Source organism: Echinops telfairi, unplaced genomic scaffold (genome assembly GCF_000313985.2).
Source record: "Echinops telfairi isolate 266 unplaced genomic scaffold, ASM31398v2 ScPeMD7_7412;HRSCAF=8450, whole genome shotgun sequence".
NCBI classification, from domain to species: Eukaryota; Metazoa; Chordata; class Mammalia; order Afrosoricida; family Tenrecidae; genus Echinops; species Echinops telfairi.
The window spans coordinates 12,749,025-12,771,503 of NW_022111312.1; the positions used below are offsets into that span (position 1 = coordinate 12,749,025).

Sequence of the window (22,479 nt, forward strand, 5' to 3'; positions counted from 1 at the left end):
TTCTGTCTCTCTGCAAACCCTTGGATGTCATTATGACCTTGTGCTCATGGTCTCCCTCATCTGGAGAATGTCTTTGTCTTGTCCTTGTCCCATTTGAGATTGTAATAAATGTTCTCTTTTTAAAAAGAGAACACACACAAAATAGAAACAAAAGAAACCGCTTTTAACATTCTGACCATAATAATGAGAAAAGTTTATGGAAAGTAAAAACAAAACCCAACATACATTAAAAAGTTAACCGTTACAGCAAATAAGCACTTTAAAACTTGGATATTTTGCGTAAAACAAAATAAAGCTCCGATAGTCAAAACAACGGCATTCAGGACATACCATCCCCATCGAGGGTACAGCAGGTATTTTCTCTACAGTGAGACAGAGAAACAGGAAATGAGCCAAAGAAATGCAGACTGCTAACATTAAAAACCCAATAAAGAATAAACATAGAAAGATGCTAATAAATAGGACTAAGATATTTATAAATGAAAGTCTTGCTTGTTAGGTGGGTAAGTTTTATATGTATATAATATATATAGTACATACTATATACTACAAGTGATAGTTCGAGGAAGCAGATGCTTGCTCACTGCCGTGGGGAGTGTAAATGAGTCTAAACTGTGGAATGTGGATGTGAACATCCACCCTCTGACTTTGCTCTTCCATTTTTTAGGAACTTTCCCCACAGAAACAGCCATGCAGTCAGTTGCATGCAGATCTGAATTAGAGGATAGTTCCTTACAGCATGGTTTCTAATAGTGAGAAATAGAAGCAAAATATGTCCATTGATATAAACGTGGGGCTCAGTTAAGTAGATAATGACATATATATATATATGGTGGACTGTCCTGTAGCCAATAGAAATAACATCAGACTTCATTTATTGCCATAAGATGTCTCCAACATATAGAGGCTTCAAAAAGTTTGTGGGAGAAATGGAATGAAAAGATAAAGGAATTTTTCCATGAGCTTTTTGAAACCCCTGGATCAGCGGAATGTGGATTACAAGGCAACAGTAATGTTACCTCCCATTTCTGTTCATTTTATTCCTATGTTTATTACCTGTAGATACACATGATCACTTAGTATACATTATGCTGAGGTGGGGGGCCAACTGCAAGTTAGAACTTTTCCTAAGACCACTCTCACCTCGGATACCAGTGGCCAGGGCAGGAGCTTCCTTCCCAACACTATGAGACAGGCTCAGAGAACCCACTGAAAACTGTTGTACTCCTAGTTATGGTTTATTACGGGAAAGGACATAGATAAATAATTGGCTGAGGGCAGAGTCCAGGAACGATCCCAGCTTGGAGCTGTGGGGCCTGGGCAGTGCTACCTCCTAGGCATGACTGCCAACCCCAGAAGTGCCTCCTGAGGCCAGGTGAACTACTTCAGTCATTAGTTCTCCAGAGGGTGTACTCAGGGACCATAATTAATGCCAGTGTCCTTGGTTCCCATCATAAATCCAGCACATTCCAGGCAGCCCAGAGACTATCTCCCCAAAGCCAAGGACAAAGGCCAGATCATTCTTTGGGTAAGGTATGTGGTATCACCAACCATCAGACAACGCCTACTTCTAGGAGATGGGATTGCAGGTAACAATGCTAGTACGTATCATTAAAAAAAACAAAAAAATACAAATACCCTCAGTTTAAAAAAGCTAAAGAGTTGCTCGCTCAAAACACTCACTGCCACCACCTTGGTTCTGGGCAGTGGGCTGCCCTCACCTGTGAGGGAGCTATTGTCCTGTATCATGGGGATGAGGCTCCAGATGGCTTCTGGGACGTTCCGCAAGTGGAAGCCACCCTGCTCTGGTTTGGCAGTGCATGGCGGTGTCTGGCCCCAGGTGGAAGCCAAGACACAGGTGGGCCGTTGGCCGTTCTTGCTTTCAGCAAGGACACAGGCAGCAGAGTTTTAAGGGGCGGGGGGAGTTGCCATTGTAGCAAGTCCAATTTCACCTGGTTTCAACTCCCTGCAGCTCTATTTATTGTGGGCTCAGAAATGATCGCTCTGCTTTTTAAACAAAATAGATTCAAACCCTTACAAACAAGCTCACATGTGTGTGCGGACACATACTCCACATACTAGGGCGTCCCCACGCATATTCACTGACTCTCAAGCACACTCTCAACTGGACAGGAAAAAGGAGTGAAGGCCTCACGTGGGTGTGGGAGCTGGCCTGGAGCTTTCTCAGAGGCCATGTGTTCTGCGCAGGTGGGCGGCGCAGGAAAGGAGGGCCCTTGGCCGCAGAGACTCTCCAGCTGTCCTCCTGCCAGGTCTCCACTGTGGCCACTCCCTACGTCTGGGCTCCTCAATGAACCTTTGTCTGCCTGCAGCTTGTTAGTTTTGGCTCCTAGCAGCTGTGGGCCAGGCCCAGGCCCCCAGGAAAGGCCAGGCGCGCTCTTGAAGAAAAGGGCCCATTGCCCAGGCCCATCCACTCACTGGCCCATCATGCGGCCAGGAAGCCTTACTGAGAACCATGGCTCTCGGACTTGGATCTGGGGCACAAAGGCTACTTGCTCACAACCGGGTGTGAATCCTGTGCTCTGTTTATCTTTAAATAGTACAAAAGGATCATAAACCGTGGACCCTCTACCCCACTTCCCTCCCAAGTGGGATCCCAGGGTCACCGTGACCAGTTTCTCGTGTGTCCTTCCTGAAGCAGCGTTAGAGCTGGGTCTGCCCTCTGGTTGGTTTTGTTGCCTGCCCTTGACAGCCCCTCTAGGGGATGGTGCCTCTGTGTCAGCAGGGGCCCTTTTCTGACCCCACCTGTACTGTCTCATGGATGTGGAGCCTGCCTGATTCTCTGCTCCTGCCCGGCCCCTGGCCCCCTCAGTGCCTCCTGCCCTGCCTCTGCATTTCTGCCCGCACACAAGTGGCCCCGAAGAGTGCAGCCGAGGGTTCACATGTGGATGGACACTCGTCCGCGTGCCCTGGCCCGGGTAACGTCCCCAGGGCCAGCTCCAAGAAGGAAAATGAAATGGTCTCCATTGTTGATGAAGCTGCTGCTGGGCTGTCTCCCCCACCCCCGTAGCTGCTGGGCGAGTAGAGGCGAGGAAGGACTCCCCTACTCTGCCTGCCAGTGGCCAGGAGGGTCCCTGAGTCTGCCTTGGGAAAGGGGAAGAAAAGATGAATAACTATGCTGAGAGCTCTGTGGTTTGAGGCTTGCTTCTTCTGGAGAGAGGCTCTGACCGGAAGTCAGGAGTCCCACATCCTGCCTCACCTCACCCTGGGCTCCCCTGTGTAGCACCCTTTGCCCATCTGTGGGCGGCTTGCCATCACATTACCCCTCCAGACCCCCGAGGATTCTCGGCTCCCTAGCTCTTGCCAGCAGAAGCCATGACACAGTATCACCCTGTGATTTCAGAAGTGAATCTAAGCAATATTGTCATATTTCTTGTTGAAACCTTCAATACCTGGGGATTAGAGGCAAGGTTCCTCTTTGCCTCAACTGCATGAGCAGCAAGAGAGAGAGAAACCCCGCTCTTGGTACTGACTGTGTGTCCAGTTTCAGCTCGCAGAAGCAGGGGGCGTAGAGTGGAGGATTTTCTTTCTGGAAGAGCTTAGGACTCATTTAGTAATGCTGGGTTCCACAGCCACCAGCGGCCCCTCAGGAGAGAGTCCTGGTAAGAACGACACTGGGAGCTGAGGGTGCCTGGACCACTGCATTCCAGGCCAGCCTTGCTGGGAATGGGGCGGGAGCCCCAAGCTACAAGGGCACATAGCTGGGATTTCATTTATTGGGGGTCAGCCCTTGTTTTACAGACATGTTCTTCTGTGCTTCTGACGGCACTCAGAGGGCTTGGCCGTAATTCCGAGGTCTAACCTAAGGTGCGTCCCAGGAGAGGAGGAGTAAGCTAGGGAGGACCCAGAGGGAAGCAGGAGCTGCCCACCGTAGGACCCCCTCTTGGGGCCTCCCTGAGGACTGCTGCTCTCTTCCTGTTGACTCGTCTTCCCTGGGTGGGCACCACGGACCCTGAGAAAGGGGTCCCCGTCCGCGATTGGCCTGTGAGCCTCCGTAAGGTGTCCCCCCAGCCTCTCCTGGAAGGTTGCAGTGCACATTGGTCTAAGAGAGGCTCTGAGAAGCTCCCCCCAGAAAGAAGCCGCTGGACCGTGTCCCAGCCTGGTCCTCCCCATCCTCTGGGAAGCCTTTATTGATGCCTTGATGACACAGTTGTACTTGTTGCACCTTCGCCACTTGACTTGAGATTGCTACTGGGCTTGGGGAGGGAAGCCAGTTACCCTGAAAGTGAGGTTGGCCCTGGCCAGGGACCCCATTTGGGACCTACTCCCTGCTGAAAGGGTTTGTTCTTGGACTCCCTGCTTGTGTGTGTGTTCAGCGCCACCTATTGGCCACTGAGATTTGACAGAAGCAGCAAGGGTTGGGGAGTGGGGTGATCATGGGATTACAGTTGAACATTCTGAAATGCTACCCATTTGTGCTGAAGCTTGACCGTATTTATCACTGACATCGAAGAAACGAGAAGAGGAACATCTGCCAACAGGCCTTGCCGAGCTTGTTTCTGGCTTTAAGGTCTACTCTCTCGGTAGTTGTATCTTCCTGGCCCTTGGCTGGCAGAGATTGAGCTGTGGGTATGAGTTGTCCTCCCTGGGCTGTGCTCTGACTGCCAAAGACCCTTCAAGCCAGCTTTGTTTATAAGCCCCAAGTTAATGCTTCCCAGATGCCAGCTGCCTGGCACATAGGTTGCTTGGAGATCTTGTGGAGGAGGGGAAAGTGAGCTGACTTTTCCCCGAGGTGCACCGTGATAGTCTTTGGAACCCCAGCTGGTGGCATGGATTTCTGTGAGAGCCAGGAGGGGTGGTAGGGAGCTCTGCAGCCTCCTGAGGGCCTCCCAGACACTCCTGCACCCCCGCCTGCTTGTTTCCAGAAGACAGCAAAAAGTTGTCTCCTTCTCCATTTGTGTGTGTGTGTGTGTGTGTACAGACACACATTTCTGTATATTTTACACATGCACATTTAGTGTGTTAACCCACTATCATGAAATATACAAACAACACAGGTAAAGGTAAAAGCCCTTTAACCTGCCACCCTCCCCTCTGCCAGTCCTGGTTCCCTCCCCTGATGTTTGTTTTTTTTTTAACTTGAGATTTAATGTATATGACATATCATTCCATCTTTCAGTCACGTCAAGTAGAATCGTACAGTTGCCACCATAGAAGGGCCCGTTGATCGCTGCATCCTTATTTGTACGTGGACTCTGCTCATGATATGCCGCAGCTTGCTTCCTGCTCAGCGCGTGTCCTGGGTGAGCGCATCTCCCCCTCTGGGCAACAGAGTCACTGAACAGCTCTTTGCAGGATGCCGGCACCAAGGTTTAGTTAACCGTTTTCCCTAGTCATGGGCCTTTCAGTTATTTCCAATTTTCTTACCACTACAAATAAAAATGAAATGCAATTTGAATGCATTACTTTTTATATTGGGTAAAATGTATGACCATAGTTTTGTTGTTTACCTTATTTTTTGAAGCCACAGAAACTGAAATATCAAAAGCTTGTCAATGGTTTGATTATCTGTCATTTCTTGTTTACGCCAACAGTAAAAACCCTACTCCGCTCCTTTGCTCATTGATGACGTGTCTGGAAGTAACAGATGCCAAGGTGCGAGGCCAGGGGAACGCTGATTTTGTGCTGGCCGAGGGTGCGTGGGAATGTGGCTGGGCCACGATTATCAGTGGCTTGGCAGCTGTGTAACGACAGGGTGGTCACCCTCCATTTTCACATACCGCCGATGGTCCCATGATGACCCAGTCTGGGGAACTCCACCGTGGTGATCCGGGCGGACCGGGTATGCTGTGAAAGATGAGATTTCCTCTCCTGTTTGGCTCCAGGCTCCTGCACCTATTGTTGCTGGTTTGTTACTCTTTCTTCCAGATAGCGCCGTGGTGAGCGGGAGCGCCGTGTACACAGTCTCTCTGTTTGCACTTGGGTTTTCTGATCCTGCAATTGCTCTGAGGTGGATTTAGACACGCCAACCTGTCCCATTCTGGTTTCTTTGTTAGCGAAGGTGTCGTTCTTGGAAAGAGTCTGGTACAGAAGTTGGTGTTCTCCCCCGCGTTGTGCAGCCATCACCATTTTCCAAATGGAAAGCATGTTGTCATCCCCAAAGAACCCCCCGGCAGCTCTTGGTTTCCTCAGTCTGTCAGTCACAAGGCTGCTATTGTATGTGGTGGGATGTAGGTCTGTAACCAGCTGTTTCCTGCATGTGTAGGGGGTTTCCAGCCTTTTATTACTGTCAACAATGCTGCAGTCATCATCCTTGGACATGGCTAGCACAGGAAGCCCCCTTGTACTTTAGACATGTGTGGGCCTGTCTATAGGATCAAGTCTTCGCAGTAGAACTTCCTGGGCAGGTGTATCTCTCACTGTGTTACTTTCTGGTCACTGCCAGCTTACTCTGTGGAGAGGGCCACTGGCTGACCCTGCCGTTCCAGTGGTCCCGGACATCCCCTTCTGGGGGCATCCCCGTCCTGGTCCCCTCACCAGCTAGGGAGGGGGTCCCCTCCCTATTCTGAGAGGTGGCAAGGCTCGCCCATTAGTTTGAGTTCCATTGTGGTGGCTGAGGGAGGTGGAGTGCTCTTTGACTGCTGAGGAAGCATGTGTATTTCCTGGACGGTGTCCGTTCTTGGCTCCTTTTCTCTGCCACTCTGACGCTGTGGTGTTTTCAGCCCTCAGTGCTCTGCTGGAACTTGGAGCGGAGGAGCCGGCTGGGCTCTTGGCACCGGGATGGGAGGGGGCGACCCCTGTGGGGAAGGGGGGCCACAGGCCCACAGCAGAGTAGAAAGGATGAGACTTCATGGCCAGGGGACATTTTTCAACATCAGGCCTCTTGGGAAGAAGGTCAATCCCAGTAGATGATTAAGGTGCATGAATATCTTACTGTTCTGTCTTGCTCTTGGGTTTATCACATGTGTGTACATAGTCATTTAATCCTTATTAAAACTCTCTGGGTGTGGGGCTGGCATTCTGAGCACCAGAAAAGTGAAGTGGCTAGCCAGCGTGGTAGCCATGCAGGTAGGAGGGGTAGCTCAAGAGCTCCCATTGCTGGCTGGTATCCAGGGCAGGACACAGCCGATGCCAACAGGGAGGAGCAGGCCTGCTGAGAAGGGGTGTGTGTGCACTCTCCTGGGACCCCTGGCCTTTTGGGCAAGGAAGGGCAGCGGTGGTTTGTCTGACCCTCCTGCCCCAGAGGTTGATCCTTGGCCTGGTCTGGTTCACATTGCCTTCCAGGGGGGCTGGGTGGGCTGCATGCAGGGAGAAGCCTGTGGCTCCTGCGCCTGTCCACAGGCTGTCCCCAGTGGGTCTGCAGCAGGAGCAAGGCTGTGTCACAGAGAGCACCCATCAGTAGAAACCCCAAACTGTGCCATGCCCCTCTCAGGGCCACACTGGCTGGTGTCAGGAGAAGAAGCCCCAAGAAGACCGCTGCTGACTGCCTTTGCAGTGGCCCTCCCCCCAACCTCTGGAGAGTGGAAGGAGCCCGCTGCAGGCCAGGGTCTGACTCCCTGCACAGGACATGGTGACACCCACAGTCGTTCCTGGAGAGCTCAGAGAGCTGGCCTGGAGCCCTGATGTGCCCCGAGCGGGTCCTCATGGGTCACTCCAGTGATAGCACTTGAACTGGGGGCCATGTGCAGAGGCCAAGGGGCATGGAGGGCCTCCCTGGTGCAGATGTCCCTGCATTCTGGGTACCTCTGGGGGACTGGCAGAGGAGGGGGGCCAGGACCAGCTGGTTATTCTGTGGTTGAGGTTTCTGTTTATCTTTGCTGACGTCGACAGTCCATTCCCACCTGTGTGCCACCAGCTGTCGGCCCACGGCCAGTCCTGGACTGTCCACTTCGTGCCCCAGCTCATGTTGGTAGGATCCCAAAGCCTGGCACTCATCCAGGCCTGGGATTTGGGGACACTGACTTGATTTGAAAGTTCTTGAACAGGAACCACCGAGGGTCTCAAATTCTCCGTCTTGCCTTTCAGTGGGAAGCTGGTGTCTCCGAAGTGGAAGAATTTCAAAGGCCTGAAGCTCCAGTGGCGGGACAAGATCCGGCTCAATAACGCCATCTGGCGGGCGTGGTACATGCAGTGTAAGTGCCCCAGTGGGCCCAGGGCTGTGGCAGAGGAGGAGGGTGTTGGGAAGGCTGTGGCAGAGAGGGGGCCCTGGCAGGGTCTGGGAGCAGGGGGCCGAGAAGCAGGCACAGCACTTCCTCAGATCCAGCGGGTGTGGTGATGCTGGGTGTGTACGCCTTGGCCACTTGGACGCCTGCCCTCTAGCCTGGCCTGTGGCATCCCCAAGTGAATGGGTGAGGTCGGTCGGGAGCGTGCCCCTCCAGGGCTCCTGGCTATAGTGACTGTCCTGCCCATTCTCCACCCAGATTTGGAGAAACGCAAGAACCCCGTGTGCCACTTTGTCACTCCCCTTGACGGCTCGGTGGATGTCGATGAGCATCGCCGACCAGAGGTACAGGGAAGGGGCGGAGGGGTGCTCAGAGGTCCCTCTTGTTCCAGGAAGATGCAGAGAGGGAGGGAGGCAGGCGTGCTGGGCGCTGTGAGGGGGTCTCGAACAGGGTGCTCTTCAGCCCGCCCACCCTGCTGAGCCTAGCCTCTCCTGGGTCGTGTCAGCATTGCCTCTGGGCATCAGGGAGGCCTTTGGCTCATTGCAAGGCATGTGTTTGTTTGTTTGCTTGTTTGTTAACAGATTTATTGGCACTTCATCCCCATAACACACAATTCAATAGTTCAATCATATCAAGAAAAGTTGCACAATCATTACCACAATCAATTTTAGGGCATGTTCTTCCTTGTACTCGTTCACGTGAAATTGTGGACTGCTTCACGAATGTGCATGTCACCCTTCTCTGTGGTTCCAGTATTTCAGTGCACGTACTGCCGTGTTCTTACCAAGGCACACATTTTTGGAGGTCTTGCGATCGATCCTCTCACAGTGAGAGAGAAGCCCATTGAGGAGAGTGACTGGGAAGCAGAGACCCCCCCATCTCTCCGCACTCACTTCAAGCGATGCCGGCCGGGGTGCACACACATGCGTAGGAGGGGCCTGGAAGAGCACCCGGAAGTAAAGTAGCAGGATTCTCTGGGGAATTAGGGCTAAGTAGGGTCCCCGAAGAGGGGTGCTCCCTTACTGTTAAAATTTTGTTCAGGTGTGTCTCACTTTTATGATACAAGGGGGAAAAAATACCCTGTTTAGGAAACAGCCTCTAACAAAAGGCCATTTTGGGTCAGTGGGTCATGGTCAGCATTGGCAGTGCTGAGGCACATCATGCCCTCAGGTCCGGAAGCAGGGTCTCCCTTCGCTGAAGCACATCCCTGTGACCTGACAGGCCCCCGTCCAAAGAGGCAGGCTGGAAAGGAACTTAGCTGGTGGTTCAGATCCACTCAGTCCCATCTAGGACAGACGTTGTGGGGGCCTGCTTTTGAAACACCAGCCCAGCTCTCTGCTGATGCCCATGGGCTGCCAGTAATGGGGGATGGAGGCAGTTTATGCCTGCCATGGTCCAGAGCGGACAGATGTGGGACTGATTGACTGTTAGTCTTTGCCCCTTGGCAGTGGGAAAGTGGCTGGCTGCAAGTCAGGCTCTCTAGGGCAGGGGTGGGGTAGCCCTGCTTCCCGCCCAGGCATCCAGCTTCCTAGGGTGGCCCACCCGCCCAGGCGCTGGGAGACCTCAGGTTTCTACGTGAGGGTGCAGGCTCTGGTGGGGGCCAGCTGTGGTACAGATGTGCAGGCTGTGCTTTGTAACATCAGGGGGCCTGCTGTCAGACTCGCTGGCCCCCTCACCCACTGCTCTGTCTCTGACAGGCCATCAGCACTGAAGGGAAGTACTGGAAAAGCCGCATTGAGATCGTCATCAGAGAATATCACAAGTGGAGAACCTACTTCAAGAAGAGGGTATCTGCTGCTGCCCTGTAGGGGAGGGCAAGACCGGGCCTGGATGGCCCATGGGGCCCACTGCAGCCACACACCCTTGTCCTCGGCCTCCCGCTGTGGGCTGGAGCCATTGGGCACTTCCCGGGCCTGGGCTGCAGGCTTCGGCTACCACCCTTGTTGTTGCGGGTTGTGCAGGCAGCTCCCTTGCTCCTTGAGGGGTGTGGCTGAGGACCTGACCCCCACCCCCGCCCTCCAGGGCCTGAGGGACCCTTTGTTGCTCTCCTTCCCTCCAGCTACAGCAGCACAAGGATGAGGACCTGTCCAGCCTCGCCCAGGTGGGTGAGCCCCCCCAGGTTGGAGAAGCCCTGCTGGGGGTGGGGTAGCAGAGGGAGGGCCCTGGACTCTGCCTCAGGCCAGAGAAGGGGCTGCACCTTTCCTCTGGGAGGGCCTGTGAAAGCCCTGGACACCCCAGTCCTCAGCTTCCAAAGAGCTGGGCTGAAGGCTGCTCCCTCCACCCCTGCCCAAGTGCCATGGGCCTGGGACCCCAGAGGCCCATGTTGCCCTCTTTCTCTCCCCCTCCCCGCCCCCGAAGCAGTATGAGGACATGCTCTATTGGCACAAGCACGGCGATGGCTGGAAGAGCCCGGTCCCCATGGAGGAGGAGCCCCTGCTGGACACAGACATGCTCATGTCCGAGTTCAGCGACACCCTCTTCTCCACGCTCTCTTCACACCAGCCGGCTGCCTGGCCCAACCCCCGGGAGATAGGTCAGTGACTGCCCCCAGGCCTGCTGCTGAGTGCTTCGAGCCAGTGTGCGAGGGGGGATGGGGGATGGGGCATGGGGCGGCCAGACCTGTGGGACATGAGCCTGAGTGCCCCTGGTGGGTGGGGCCTGCCAGCAGAGTCCCTCTGGGACAGCCACTGTGTGGCTCTGGCTCTGCTATGTTGGGTGCCTAAGGAGAGAAGCCCGCTTCCTGAGTTTCTGAGGGAGGCCCCAGGGAGGCCGTGTAGTGACCACATGTCTTGGAGGGTTCCAGTTCCTGAACCGCCAGTGACCTTTCTCTCCTGCCTTCAGGGGGCAGGGCAAGGCTACCACAAAGCTGCCCAAGGTAGAGCCCCCATGGGCTCCCTGTGCAGAGTGTGAGCAGGGCTCTGCTGTGGCTCAAGGAGGGACTGACCCCATCCCGTCTGCCCCACAGCGCACCTGGGGAACGCGGACATGATCCAGCCGGGGCTGATGCCGCTGCAGCCCAACCTGGACTTCATGGACACCTTCGAGCCCTTCCCAGGTGAGCTATGGGGCCAGGACCGGCCCAGGGCTCCCCATCCATAGTCGCTACACGGCCCCCACGTTTCTCTGGGACACTGGACCAGGGCCGCTGTGAGCAAGCTGACAGTGGTTCAGTGTGAGCCTGTTGTTGCTCTGATGCAGTCCCTGATCTGTCCCAGCCTGACTCGGTTGGCCCTGGGCAAGCAGTTTCCCCTGTGAGCAGCAGGGGGCGCTGAAGGCACAGCTGCCGCCCTACCCTTCTCCCGACACACGTGTCCTGGTGCATAGTGGCAACAGGCTGGGGTGCTCACCGCAAGGTCAGCAGTTCACAGCCACAAGCCACTCTAGGGGAGAGCGAGTTACAGTCTCTGAGCCCTTCAGGGGCAATAGTTGCACTTGCTCTATAGGTATGACTTGAAAGATTCACTATGATTCCGAGTCGACTCCCCGGCAGTTAGTTGGTTTAGGGCTGGTTGTGTGTTTGGGCCTGGGAGCCTGTCGGAGCCCAGGCTGGCTGGTGCTGACCGAGGGCTGCAGCGTGCCCTCTCCTGTGGGTCAGGTGGGGCCTCAGGAGGATGAGGAGCTCACAGGCCTGACTTGTCTTTCAGACCTCTTTTCATCCAGCCGCTCCATCTTTGGCTCCTTGCTGCCCGCCCCTGGCCCACCCCCGGCCCCTGATCCCAGCAGCCCCCCAGCCCAGGTATGAGGCTCGTTGTCGTCCTGATTCTGTGTCGTGTCTGCGAGGGTGTGTCAGGAAGTGCCTGCGCCAGCTCTGCGCACACCGGCTCAGATGGGGCATCCTGGCCAGAGAGAAACGCTGACCGTCTGTAGAAACAGTCTCTGTGCATTTCTTTGCCCTTTCCATTCTGCCCTCAGTGGTGGTTGGTTCCCAGGCCCTTGGGCTGCAAGGCTGAGTGAGGCAGGGTGCCCTGGAGGCCCCAGTAACCCAGCACTGCTGTCCTGCACCTGGCTCTGTGGACAGTCGATCTTGGGTTGCCTCTCCGAGGAGGAGAAGGCTGACACATGAGCTGTCCTGGGGCCCCAAGAGCAGCTGTCGACCAGCCTGTTTCTGCCCTGTAATGGAAGATGGCAGGGGCCCAGGAGACCTGAGAAGCCAGATAGTGCCAGCCGGTATCCAGCTGTGGGGCCGGGCCGAGTGGGAGCCAGTCGGTGGTCGGTTCCTGATGGAAACAGAACCCGTGGGCCCCCAGGGAGCCTAGTGGCAGGGTTCGTCCCGGCTCCTGGCGCCCATGGGTAGGGGTGGTTTAAAGCCCCAGAGAGCAGAAGACGTGCCTGACCCCAGCCCCTGTCCCTCTCCTCACCTCAGGAAGACATCCTGCCCACACCTGCCCTCCCCACTGTGAGCCTCACAGACAGCTTCCCTGCATCCCCAGCCGCCGCCTCGCTGGGCCCCTCAGAGCAGCAGAGCGGTGACCTCAGGCCCCCCACGGGGAGCCCCTTCGTCCAGCCCGCAGACTTTGGCCCCTCAGAGCCCCCGCTGAATGTTTCACAGCCCTACCTCCCTGTCTTCACCATGCCCCTCCTCTCTCCTAGTCCTGCCCCGCCAGCCTCCCCAGGGTTGCCCCTGGGTCCTCCTCCCACCACTGTGCTGAGCCCCCCAGCACCCTCCACCTTCCTGCACACACAGAAGTTTGGAGCCAGCAAGCCCCTCTCTGTTATCACCCACACGGCCTCTGCCACTCTCACCCACGACGCCTCTGCCACCACCTTCAGCCAGAGCCAAGGCCTGGTGATCACCACCTGCCCCCCCAGCCCCGCTGCCTCCCCCTGTGGCCTGGCGTTGCCGCCTGTCATCCGGCCCCCAGAGGCTGGCACGCCCCAACCACGCTTGACTTTCGTGTCCCCTAAACCTATATCCTTGACTGGGGGGAGGCCCAAGCAGCCCCCCAAAATAGTGCCTGCTCCCAAACCGGAGCCCGTGTCCTTGGTGTTGAAGAGCGCCTGCATCACCCCAGGTGAGTCCCGGCCTGCATCGCTCCCCGCGGGCACACACTGCAGTGTCCTTGCTGCTCCGGTGGCTTTGTCGCTGGCAGGAGGGCTCGTGTGTTCCTGGCGGTCCTGCCGTTTGGCCTGGGCCCTCATGCCCCCCTGCACTGTCAGCGGCCTTTCCAGGTCAGCCACAAGCCATGATCATGACGTCGGGCCCCCTGAAGAGGGAAGGGATGCTGGCCTCCAGCGTGTCCCAGTCCAGTGTGGTCATCGCACCTGCTGCCATTGCCAGGGTGAGGCTGCGGGCTGGCCTGTCGTGGGGGGGCCTGGAGCCCTGAGCAGAGCCTGTGTGCTGGTCACGCAGCTGGCCCTGCCCTCCTCTGTCTGTGCCAGTGATTGTTCTCCGTTTCTGCAGGCTCCCGGAGTCAGGGAGTTCCGAAGTGGCATCTTGGTGGCAGAGCTTGGCCACACCCCGGGCAGCCAGCCGTCTGGGCTCTTCTCCCCAAGCGCCATGCCAGACACCCTTTCGAAGGGCGAACAGGGCCTCCTACATGGGGGGGGCACCCCGCTCTCCACCGCAGGTCCCAGTGAGTGTCCACTCCAGTGTCATAGCATGGAGTGGTCCCGGGAGGCAGGGGCAGGGGTCCAAGGTGGGATCCTTTGCAGGACCCCAGGCCTCGGGATGGGCAGTGAGTTCCCGGGCAGATGGGAGTGGAGTGGTGCTGAACTGCCAGTTCTGGTCCCGAAGGGAGCCAAGAGTCCATGTGGACAGTGGGGTTTCCTCTCTCCTCCTCAGGCCGTGATGGCCCCAGCTCCGGGCAGGCCTCTCCGTGTACCTCTGAACAGAGCCCCAGCCCCCAGTCTCCCCAGAACAGCTGCTCAGGGAACTCGGCAGACCCCAAAAACGTGGTGTTAAAGGTAGCCCATGCCCAGTTCCCTGGGGGGTGGGGGGTGAGGACCTGGGAGAAGGCTCCCTGAGCGAGTGTCTGCATACGGTACCCCCCAGCACGCCGGGAAGGGGAGCTGCCCCAGCCTGGGGCGCCACACACATTGGAGGGGCTGCTGTAATTGGCAGCCCCAGTAGCCCCCACGTCCCCCGCCCCCACCCCAGAACTGTCTCCCCACTGGTGGAGACCACTGTCTGGACTCTAGCCTGGCCCCCAGCACCACCGCCCACTGTTCCTGGGGGCCAGCATCCAGACAGCGGGGCCCAGAGCGGGGGTCGGACATGACATCAGAAGCCCCTCAGCACGTGGGCACCATGGCCACGTACTGGCATGCCAGTTCCGCTTGGCCGTGGTGGTGCCCCTGTCCCTGGTCTTGCCCCACATGGCCCTTCACAGGAGCCCCTAGGCTCTTTGTGACGTCCCTCCAGCCATGCCCCTCTGTGGCCTGGTCTCCGGTGCGGCCAGTGACAGCCGTGTCCCGGCAGACCCGGCAAATGAAGCACATCTCCGCCGAGCAGAAGAGGCGCTTCAACATCAAGATTGGGTTCAACACCCTCAACAGCATGATCTCCAACAGCTCCAAGCTGGTGAGCCGACAGAGCGCGTGGGGGCCAGGGCCGGGGCCATGGCTCCTTCCTGTGCCTCCACTCTGATCCCTTCCACCACCCCCCACCCTGCAGACCAGCCATGCCATCACCCTGCAGAAGACAGTGGAGTACATCACCAAGCTGCAGCAGGAGCGGGCCCAGCTGCAGGAGGAGGCCCGGCAGCTGCGAGAGGAGGTCGAGGCCCTCAACGCCACCATCATGTGAGGCTGGGCCGCCCCTGCCGCCCTTCCTGCCCCTGAGGCCCTACCCCGCCCCCGCTGCTCCAAAGCTGCCCTTGTGTTGCAGCTCCTGCCAGCAGCTGCTTCCTGCCACAGGGGTCCCTGTCACCCGGCGCCAGTTTGATCACATGAGAGACATGTTTGAGGAGTATGTGAAGAGCCGGACGCTGCAGAATTGGAAGTTCTGGATCGTATCTTTGGTTGGTGTGCTTCCCTCTGCCCCAGCCAGGGCAGCGGGAAGCAGGCATGACCACCTGCTCTGTGGGAAGATGGCCCTTGGGGGCCGCTGGGCAGGAAGGGTTGGAGGCCAAGTCAGGTCGTGAGCCGGAAGGTCAGTGCTCGGCCACTTCGGGGCAGCAGAGCGAGAAGCTCGAGGGACCCCCTCAAACCCACAGGCAGTACCTCGGGGGCTCATGGTGCTGGCACAGGGGGGCATAAGGCACCCTCTGAGACAGGCAGGGCCCAGGAGAAGACAACCAGGTGTGGACCCCGCTCCCTCACGCCATCTCTGGCAGTTGAGGTCATTCACCTTGCATCCCACTTTTGATGGCAAGCGAGGTTCCTGGCAGGGGCGGCTCTCCTGCCATGCTACCCGCTCGCAGCGCTGCATTCTGGGGAGGTAGGCTGCCCCTTGGGGGCCTTTAGGGCTGATGGTCAGAGCACAGCTGTGGGAGCGGGCAGAGCCATCGATGGTGGCAAGGCCGCTGGGCTGTGTTTCCATGCTGGTGGGTGACTTGAGGACAGAGTGACAGCCACTGGCCCCAGTGCCCACTCTTCACAGGAGACACAGACACACCTGTGTGTGCCCAGCCCTGCCAGGACCTCCCCCAGCCTGCGCCTGGCCTGCTCGGGCTCAGGCCCTCAGGCACAAACACATAGCCACGTGTTCAGTGCGCATGCCCCCTCAAGGTTTCTCAAGTGTTTGTGGATAGTTAGCAGCCAGTCCCAAGTGGAAGGACCATGCTCCCTGCTCAGATTTGTCCTTGACCCCGCGCTGTGCAGTTCAGCAGCATCCTGCAGCCACTCTTTGAGTCCTTCAAGGGCATGGTGTCCACCAGCAGCCCAGAGGAGCTGCACCGCACCGCGCTCTCCTGGCTCGACCAGCGCTGCTCGCTGCCCGTACTCCGGCCCAGTGAGTAGGGGCGCTGGAAGCCTGGGGTGGAAAGAAAGGTCCCTGGGAGGAGACGTGCGCAGCCAATCCAGCCCCAAAGCCAGCACCTGCGACTGGCCAGGCCCTGTGTCTCGACGGGCAGCCTGTTGACGCAGCAGCTGAAGCCCTTGGCTGGGAAGGGAAAGGGGTTCACACCCACCAGCCCCCCTCGGGAGGAAGAGCTGACCATCTGCGTGTGTACAGATGGCAGCCTTGGGGCCCTGTTGGGCGGTGTGCTTTGAGCTGCAGGGGCATGCGTCTGCATCAACACAGCGGCACTGGGTTTGGGGCTTGGGCCGGGTACTTTCAGGAATGTTGTCTTCTTGGGATGGCTGAACTGTCTCCACCTGCTGTGGCTTTAACAGCTGTCATAGAGCTGATTCCAGTTCATGGCCACTCCCCAGGTGGCAAGGCGGAGCTAAACTGTGTACCACTTCACAGCGGCTCTTGTCTCAGAAAGAGATCACCAAGCCTCCTGTGAGCCTTCAGCCTCCGGTTAGCAGCCAAGCAGATTAAGTTTCTGCTCCCCAGGGACTCCAGACAGAGGCTCCAGGGGCGGCATGTCAGGTCCAGGGGCGAGCATGAGACAATGGGGCTGCCACCCGGCCAGAGTAGAGGAGCGGGCTACAAGCAGCGTGGAGTACTCAGATGGGCAGTTGGAACCCCTGCGGCCAAGAGCAGTGTGTGTGTGTGTCTACGCATGTGCTACGAGCAGACCCTGGGGCTTGCCGGCGCATGTGCAGGGACGGCTCCTCCCTCCCTCCTGTCTTGCAGTGGTGCTGACCACCCTCCGCCACCTGAGCACCACCACCTCCGTCCTGACAGACCCGGCCCGGCTGCCCGAGCAGGCATCGAAGGCCGTCACCACACTCAGCAAGAGGGCAGGCGAGGCCTAGTGCTCAGTTGGCACGCGCTGCCTGAGATGCCCGGGGGAGGGGCTGTGCCCCCAGCTCTACCTGACACAGAGCCTCAGGACCCCTTCTGCTCTGACGGTCTCCTAGGCCGTCCTGCAGCAGGTGTGGTCCGGCCGACAGCCACGTTCCAGCTCAGGGCCCTTTGCTGTGAACTCTCACCAGTCCCCTCTGCCCTCAGGGAGCCCAGACAGGGACAGGCCTGCCCCCTCCAGCCCTGCCCCGACGCTGCTGCTCTCCCCCTGCCCGGTGGAGGCTCAGTTCTCGAGGGCTTCCTGCCCGTCTCTGGTCCGGCTCAGCTGCCATCAGAGGCTGGACCTTGTCACTAGATCTGGACTTGGCTTGGGCGTGGTGGGCTGCTAGGGCGTGCCTTCGTCAGAGCCCTGGGCAGAGAGCACTCAGGCGGGCATGCTGCCCTCACCAGGATACCTGGGTGCTGGGCCTGCTGGCGGGGTCTCGTTCCTCCAGCCCCCTCGGCAGAGCTGGGGGAGCCCCCGCACCCTCTCAGGGCCACCTCGTGGACAGCTCTCCGCTCCACACTGCTCTCCCTCGGCCTGCAGCTGAGGACGCCCCCTCTCGCTTCTGCCACTATGCAGCTGGACCAAAGATATCACCATCCACCTGTGTTGTGTGAAGTGAGAAATGTAACCTGGACAGGCAGCACTCTGAGGAGCCAACTTCTCTCAGGATCGCATGTCAGACTCAGACGTCGCCAACAGAGCTACTCCATGCAGACCCTGGCTGAGGACACTGCAGGGACTGTCCCACCATCCTCTCTGCGCAGAAGGGCACCTCTCTGGAAGCGCTCTGGGCAGCAGCCTGCACCTGCCACCGCCGAGGCCAGTCCATCTGGTGTTGCCTGAGCAGGGGTCTGCTCCCGGCAGGCTGCCTCAAGTTCAGAGGGTCCGAGTCCTGCCCCCCCCCCCCCAGTCTGCAGCTCAGAGAGCAGAGCCTCTTGTTTGGGCTCAGGAGCAGAGAGGAAGGGTTTCCTGTGCTTACCGCTCCTGTTTGCACTCAGCCCAGCCTGAGAGAGCAGCGAGGAGTACCACCTCTGCAGGCTTCCAGAACCTTCCTGAGTGAGGACTGAGCCCCAGACAGTTTACTGGGCAATTGCAGCAGACGTCACCGTCCACCCCAGGAAAAGGTGAAGACTACCATGGCGAGAGTCTCCCAAAGGTCAAAGGGAAACACAGGCAGCACCCAGCTGTGAGGGCCCCCCGGGGGCTCAGCGGGCCCTGAGCCCCACGCACTCTTCTGAGAGACGCCCACTGGCCTCCACGCAGTCACTGTCCCCACCCCAAACTCCGAGCTTAGAAGATGGGCCTCTGCCTTGCTAGCTACCTCTCCTGCCGACTCCCGTCCAGATTCCACGTCCGCTGACCCTTCGAGGCGAGTGCGGGCGCGTCCCGGCCAGCCCTGGAAGCGGCGCGGTGCTGGTGCTGGTGCTGGCCGGGGGCCGGTGGCCCACAAAGCCAGCTCTCCTGCTACACAGCCTTCTGGCTCTTGTCCCTGGAGTTCCCTTGCCCATGACTCTGACCTCGATTTCCACTGTAGGGCATGGGCAGGGGGCGGGGCCACGCTGTTTACACTCCCTTCCCCCCCATTCCGGTCGCTGCGCCCATAGTGAAACATTTAAGTGCTGACGTTTGTAAACTAAGCACACCCAACGGAAAGGGAAGGAAGCACGCTTTCTACAGGGGGTCTCTGCACCCTCGTGATGGCAGGAAGTGCAGGGACTGTCGCAGATGTTGATGGAGCCACGGTGTCCACAGAAGGTCTGCCTGTGACCTAGTCCATACACCCATGTCTGCAGGTCAGTTCGTAGGACTTTCTGCTCCAGCTCATAGTGTCCCCGGGGGTCTTGGGCGCACAGGGCTCCTGAAAGCCTGGGCGGGGGGCGGGGGAGCCGCGGACAGCCCAGGCAGGGGAGGGGAGTCTGCTGAGGAACTCCACGCTTGAGCTCCCTGCCCACAGATGGGCACCAGTTCCCAGTGTCCAGGGCACCCATTCCTCTCTGGATGGGGGCTCCTGCACCCTCAGCAACATCTGGGGGAGCATGAATTCTCGGGCCCCATCAGAAGTCCATGGTTGTATGAGGAGGTGGGTACTGGGGTGTCATTCTGCCCACCCTTCCTGTGCTTCAGAAGCCCCTTTCTCCTGTTGTCACCCCTTTCTGGTGGCCTTTACCTGAGGGAGCTGGGCTGCTTGGGGGGGAGATGGTCTTCCCCTTGATGGATGCCTGCCTCCATGCTGTTGACGAGGCTCGTCCCAGGGGGGAGCTGGCAGGGCAGGGGGGTGTGCTTGTGAGGCATGCTGTGGGCCCTGGCCCATGGAGGTCACTAAAGGGGTGAACCCGTGCCTGTGGAGGGCACAGGCTGGAGGGATGGGAAGCTCAGTGGCCCATGTGCTCATGCTGTGGATGCTTTGATCTGCCGGTGGGGCTTCTGTCATCTGAGCGAGCCCTAGAGACCCTAGGAAGCAGAGCAGGGTGCCCAGAAACTTGGGAGAAGTGTTTGAACTTCCCATGAGCCTCTGCTGGGCAGGCCTGGGAGAGAGTGGGGACAGGGACGGGCCAGCTACCTGCCCGTTGTGAGACCTGGCCGACCTGGTCTCCCAGACAGGCCTGTTGCCTTGCTGTCGCCTGTGAAAGCAGCCTTGGAGAAGGAAAGGGGGACTGTGAATGTTGGCGTGGGTGCCCCCAAGCTCGCGTGCATGTGTGTATGTCATGGCATTTCATGTTTCCTTTCCAGTTACGTAGCAGCAGGAAGCTCCATCTCCTAGTCCCCTCCTGTTTCCACAAGCCTCACCCTGGGCACTGCTCACCGGGAGGCTTCTCCTGAGCGAGAGCTGGTGGTCCTGGGCAGGGGTCTGCAGTTGTGCAGGCCAGGAGACGCTTCCATAGTTCACCTACTCGGGTGTCCCAGGCCCCGCTCCACTGCAGGCGATCGATCGGGTCAGCGCTTCACCTCTATTGTCCTCAGTGTTGGTTCTTTTCAGGGTCCCTTTGAGGAGACGATTGCACCTCGTGGTCTAAAACCGAGAGAAGGAAAGCCCCCCGGGGAAGGGCTCCCGTAGGCACCACCCTCTAGGCTCGGCTGTACCGACACTACAATGCAGTTTTTAAACCCGTTTGCCTCCAAGACAATAAAACGTTGTTATTATTTTTGGAACCTCCTGTGCCGCGTGATGTTTCCTGCGCCCTTGTTGCGCTCCAGAGAGCTGGTAAGATGGGGAGCCTGCCCCAGAGGTGGAAGCTTCCACTGGTGACGGGCTGCCCGCCTCCTGCACTGGGGGGTGGGGGGCAGGCGGAGGTCAGAGGCCAGGCTGGGTCCTGAGAGGTGTGTTCCCACAGTGAGCCCTCCAGAGGCAGGCCTGACACAGCATATTGCTGCGGGTAAGGCAGCGGTTCTCCTGGGCTGGTTCACCCCCCCCACCATACACAACACATACCCCGTTTCCTCCTGTGGAGCATGGGCCACGGCGCTCCTCCCTGTGTGCTTCACCAGGGGGAGGCCACGTCTGCTCAGCCAGCAGGAAGCCATACAGACGCATCTAGCTGCGTCGTCCTTCCCTGAGTGGCAGCCGGCCTCTGGCCCCAGCTCTGCTCATGGTGGCAGCCCCAAGGACACGTGACCCCCAGGGGACTATTGTCCCTTTTCCCACCTCCCTGGGGGGGGGCGGGATCTGATCATCAGTGTTTAACTCAGGATCTCTTCTCTTTGCCGTGGCCTTTCCCCTCAGCCTGGCCATTGTGCCTCGGCAGGGTGACTGATGGATGAGGAGACGGCCTGGTGACCCCAGGAGGCCACCCTGGCCTGTGCCAGCTGCCAACTTGTCTCCCCGCTGACACCCAGGCCCATGTCTCATGACTAGGATGACAGTGGGTTGGCGCAAGCTCTTGTCTGATCAAACCCCTCCAGCTCCCCAAAGGACAAAAGCACTTGTGACGCCCAGTGGGACTCCTGGCCTGGTGAGGCCAGGCCCCTGGGAGGAGGGTACACGGTGCGTCCACTCCTTTGGGCTAAAGTGATGGGGCCCATTTTGTTGCTCCCGTTGATTTTGATCTGGCTTCCGAGAAGACGCTGAGGGCACCATGTGGGGAAGGTCCAGTGTGGATCACCTGGGGAGAGAGTTGGTGCAAACTGGAGAGGCTGGACAGGCCAGGTGCTGAGTGTGGGTGGCGCTGGGTGAGCTACCAGAGGGTCCTGTCTCAGGTGGCTATTGGGCACCCTCTGGTTCCTAGAGGCCTCCATGTGGTCTTACCTGGCTGGTGGTGTGGCTATTCCCATTTTACAGATGAGGAAATCAAGGCAACAGACTGCATAGGTCACTGTGAGAAAGCTAATGGGTCCTTTCTCACTTTGACCGTGGCCCCTCTGCCTCTTCTCAAAAGAGAGTCCTGACGTCCTTCCCTCCCTCCCTCATTCAACTCCAAGTGCGTGCGATTATGCCTTCTCCAAATACACAGGCCGCTCCCTCCACTCCCACAACTCCTGTCAAGCCACCATTTTCAACCAGGTCCTGGAATGGCGTCCTCCACCCACCAAACCGCACAATCCCACGAGCTTGCAAACGTCCAAGTGCGGCCACCCCATCACCCTCACAATCCTGCAAGGATTTTCCAGACAGAGCAAAAGCTCCCATGTAAGTAAGGCCCTCCCCTTGCCCTGACTTGCCTCTCCCGCCTCCTTTGTGCTCCGTTCAGCCCTGGGGACAACACTGACTTCTGCTCTGTTTCCGCAGACCAAGTCCCTTCCTTGTCTCACTCCGTGCCCTAGCTGCTGCCTCCTGTTTGTCCAGGGCTTGCGCCGTGTCACTTCCTGAGAAGCAAGGCCTTCTGGGCCTCCCAACCAGGCTGGCCTCTTTCCTCAAAAGCTCTGGCACGTCGCTAAGGGCACTGTCCAGCCTGCCCACCAGTCTGAGGGGTCCTGTTAGTCTGTGCAGCCAGTCAGCCTGATCGTTCAGGATTTTGGGGTCCCCTTTCCCGTTTTTCCCTCACTCCACCCAGAACCTTCCAAGGGGATCCTTCGCAGAGCAGTTTGCAGCCGGGCGCCGTCTGCTTCTTCTGGGCTCGGGGCTGTGACTCGGGCCGGGTCCCTCCGTCCAGCGATCTACGTGACTGCATTTCAACAGTTCATTTCCAAACTCCAGCTTCAGCGACGAGGCTGCAGGCGTGACGGGTGTGATGTCTGGATGGCAGCTGAGGGCGGCTCATCTCAGATGTGGACTGTGTTCTCCAGAACTCAGTGTCTCCTTTCAAAGCTCCGCTTTGTATGACTTTGGACTCAGGTAGCTTGGGCCAGGGGCATTTGCCCCGACTTTCAATAAACCTGGGGTTTTTACAGAAAACACCCCGCAGGCGCAAAACTCAGACCACTCAGGTTGCGAACCACCACCTGTGCCCATCAATGCACAGCCATTTTCTGTCATCCTACACACACACACACCTACCTGTCTCTCCCTATAATCCTATACACATACACACACCTGTCTCTCCCTGTAATCCTACACACACACACACACACACACACACACACAC

General features: G+C 58.0%; 1 protein-coding gene and 1 long non-coding RNA gene across 3 annotated transcripts in view; both read left to right on the forward strand.

The window, feature by feature from the left end:
• Positions 1-17,863, forward strand: part of LOC101662154 (MLX interacting protein) — a 60,372-nt gene extending 42,509 nt beyond the window's left edge. Inside the window, exons 2-17 of one of the 2 annotated variants that reach the window (XM_045296847.1) lie at positions 7,984-8,090; positions 8,379-8,464; positions 9,818-9,907; positions 10,180-10,221; positions 10,479-10,653; positions 11,086-11,175; positions 11,765-11,856; positions 12,484-13,132; positions 13,278-13,399; positions 13,522-13,693; positions 13,903-14,024; positions 14,539-14,640; positions 14,734-14,861; positions 14,947-15,070; positions 15,882-16,011; positions 16,804-17,863. In XM_045296847.1, the coding sequence (XP_045152782.1) occupies positions 7,984-8,090; positions 8,379-8,464; positions 9,818-9,907; positions 10,180-10,221; positions 10,479-10,653; positions 11,086-11,175; positions 11,765-11,856; positions 12,484-13,132; positions 13,278-13,399; positions 13,522-13,693; positions 13,903-14,024; positions 14,539-14,640; positions 14,734-14,861; positions 14,947-15,070; positions 15,882-16,011; positions 16,804-16,925 (2,353 nt within the window). In that variant the 3' untranslated portion in view covers positions 16,926-17,863. The remainder of the gene's footprint in view (positions 1-7,983; positions 8,091-8,378; positions 8,465-9,817; positions 9,908-10,179; positions 10,222-10,478; positions 10,654-11,085; positions 11,176-11,764; positions 11,857-12,483; positions 13,133-13,277; positions 13,400-13,521; positions 13,694-13,902; positions 14,025-14,538; positions 14,641-14,733; positions 14,862-14,946; positions 15,071-15,881; positions 16,012-16,803) is intronic. The other variant, XM_045296849.1, reaches the window with a different exon arrangement.
• A 1-nt stretch (position 17,864) lies between these two features.
• On the forward strand, positions 17,865-20,110 carry LOC123522459. Its single transcript, XR_006680729.1, has 2 exons — positions 17,865-18,753; positions 19,938-20,110. It is a non-coding gene; the product is annotated as an uncharacterized LOC123522459 (long non-coding RNA).
• Positions 20,111-22,479: the final 2,369 nt, after the last annotated feature.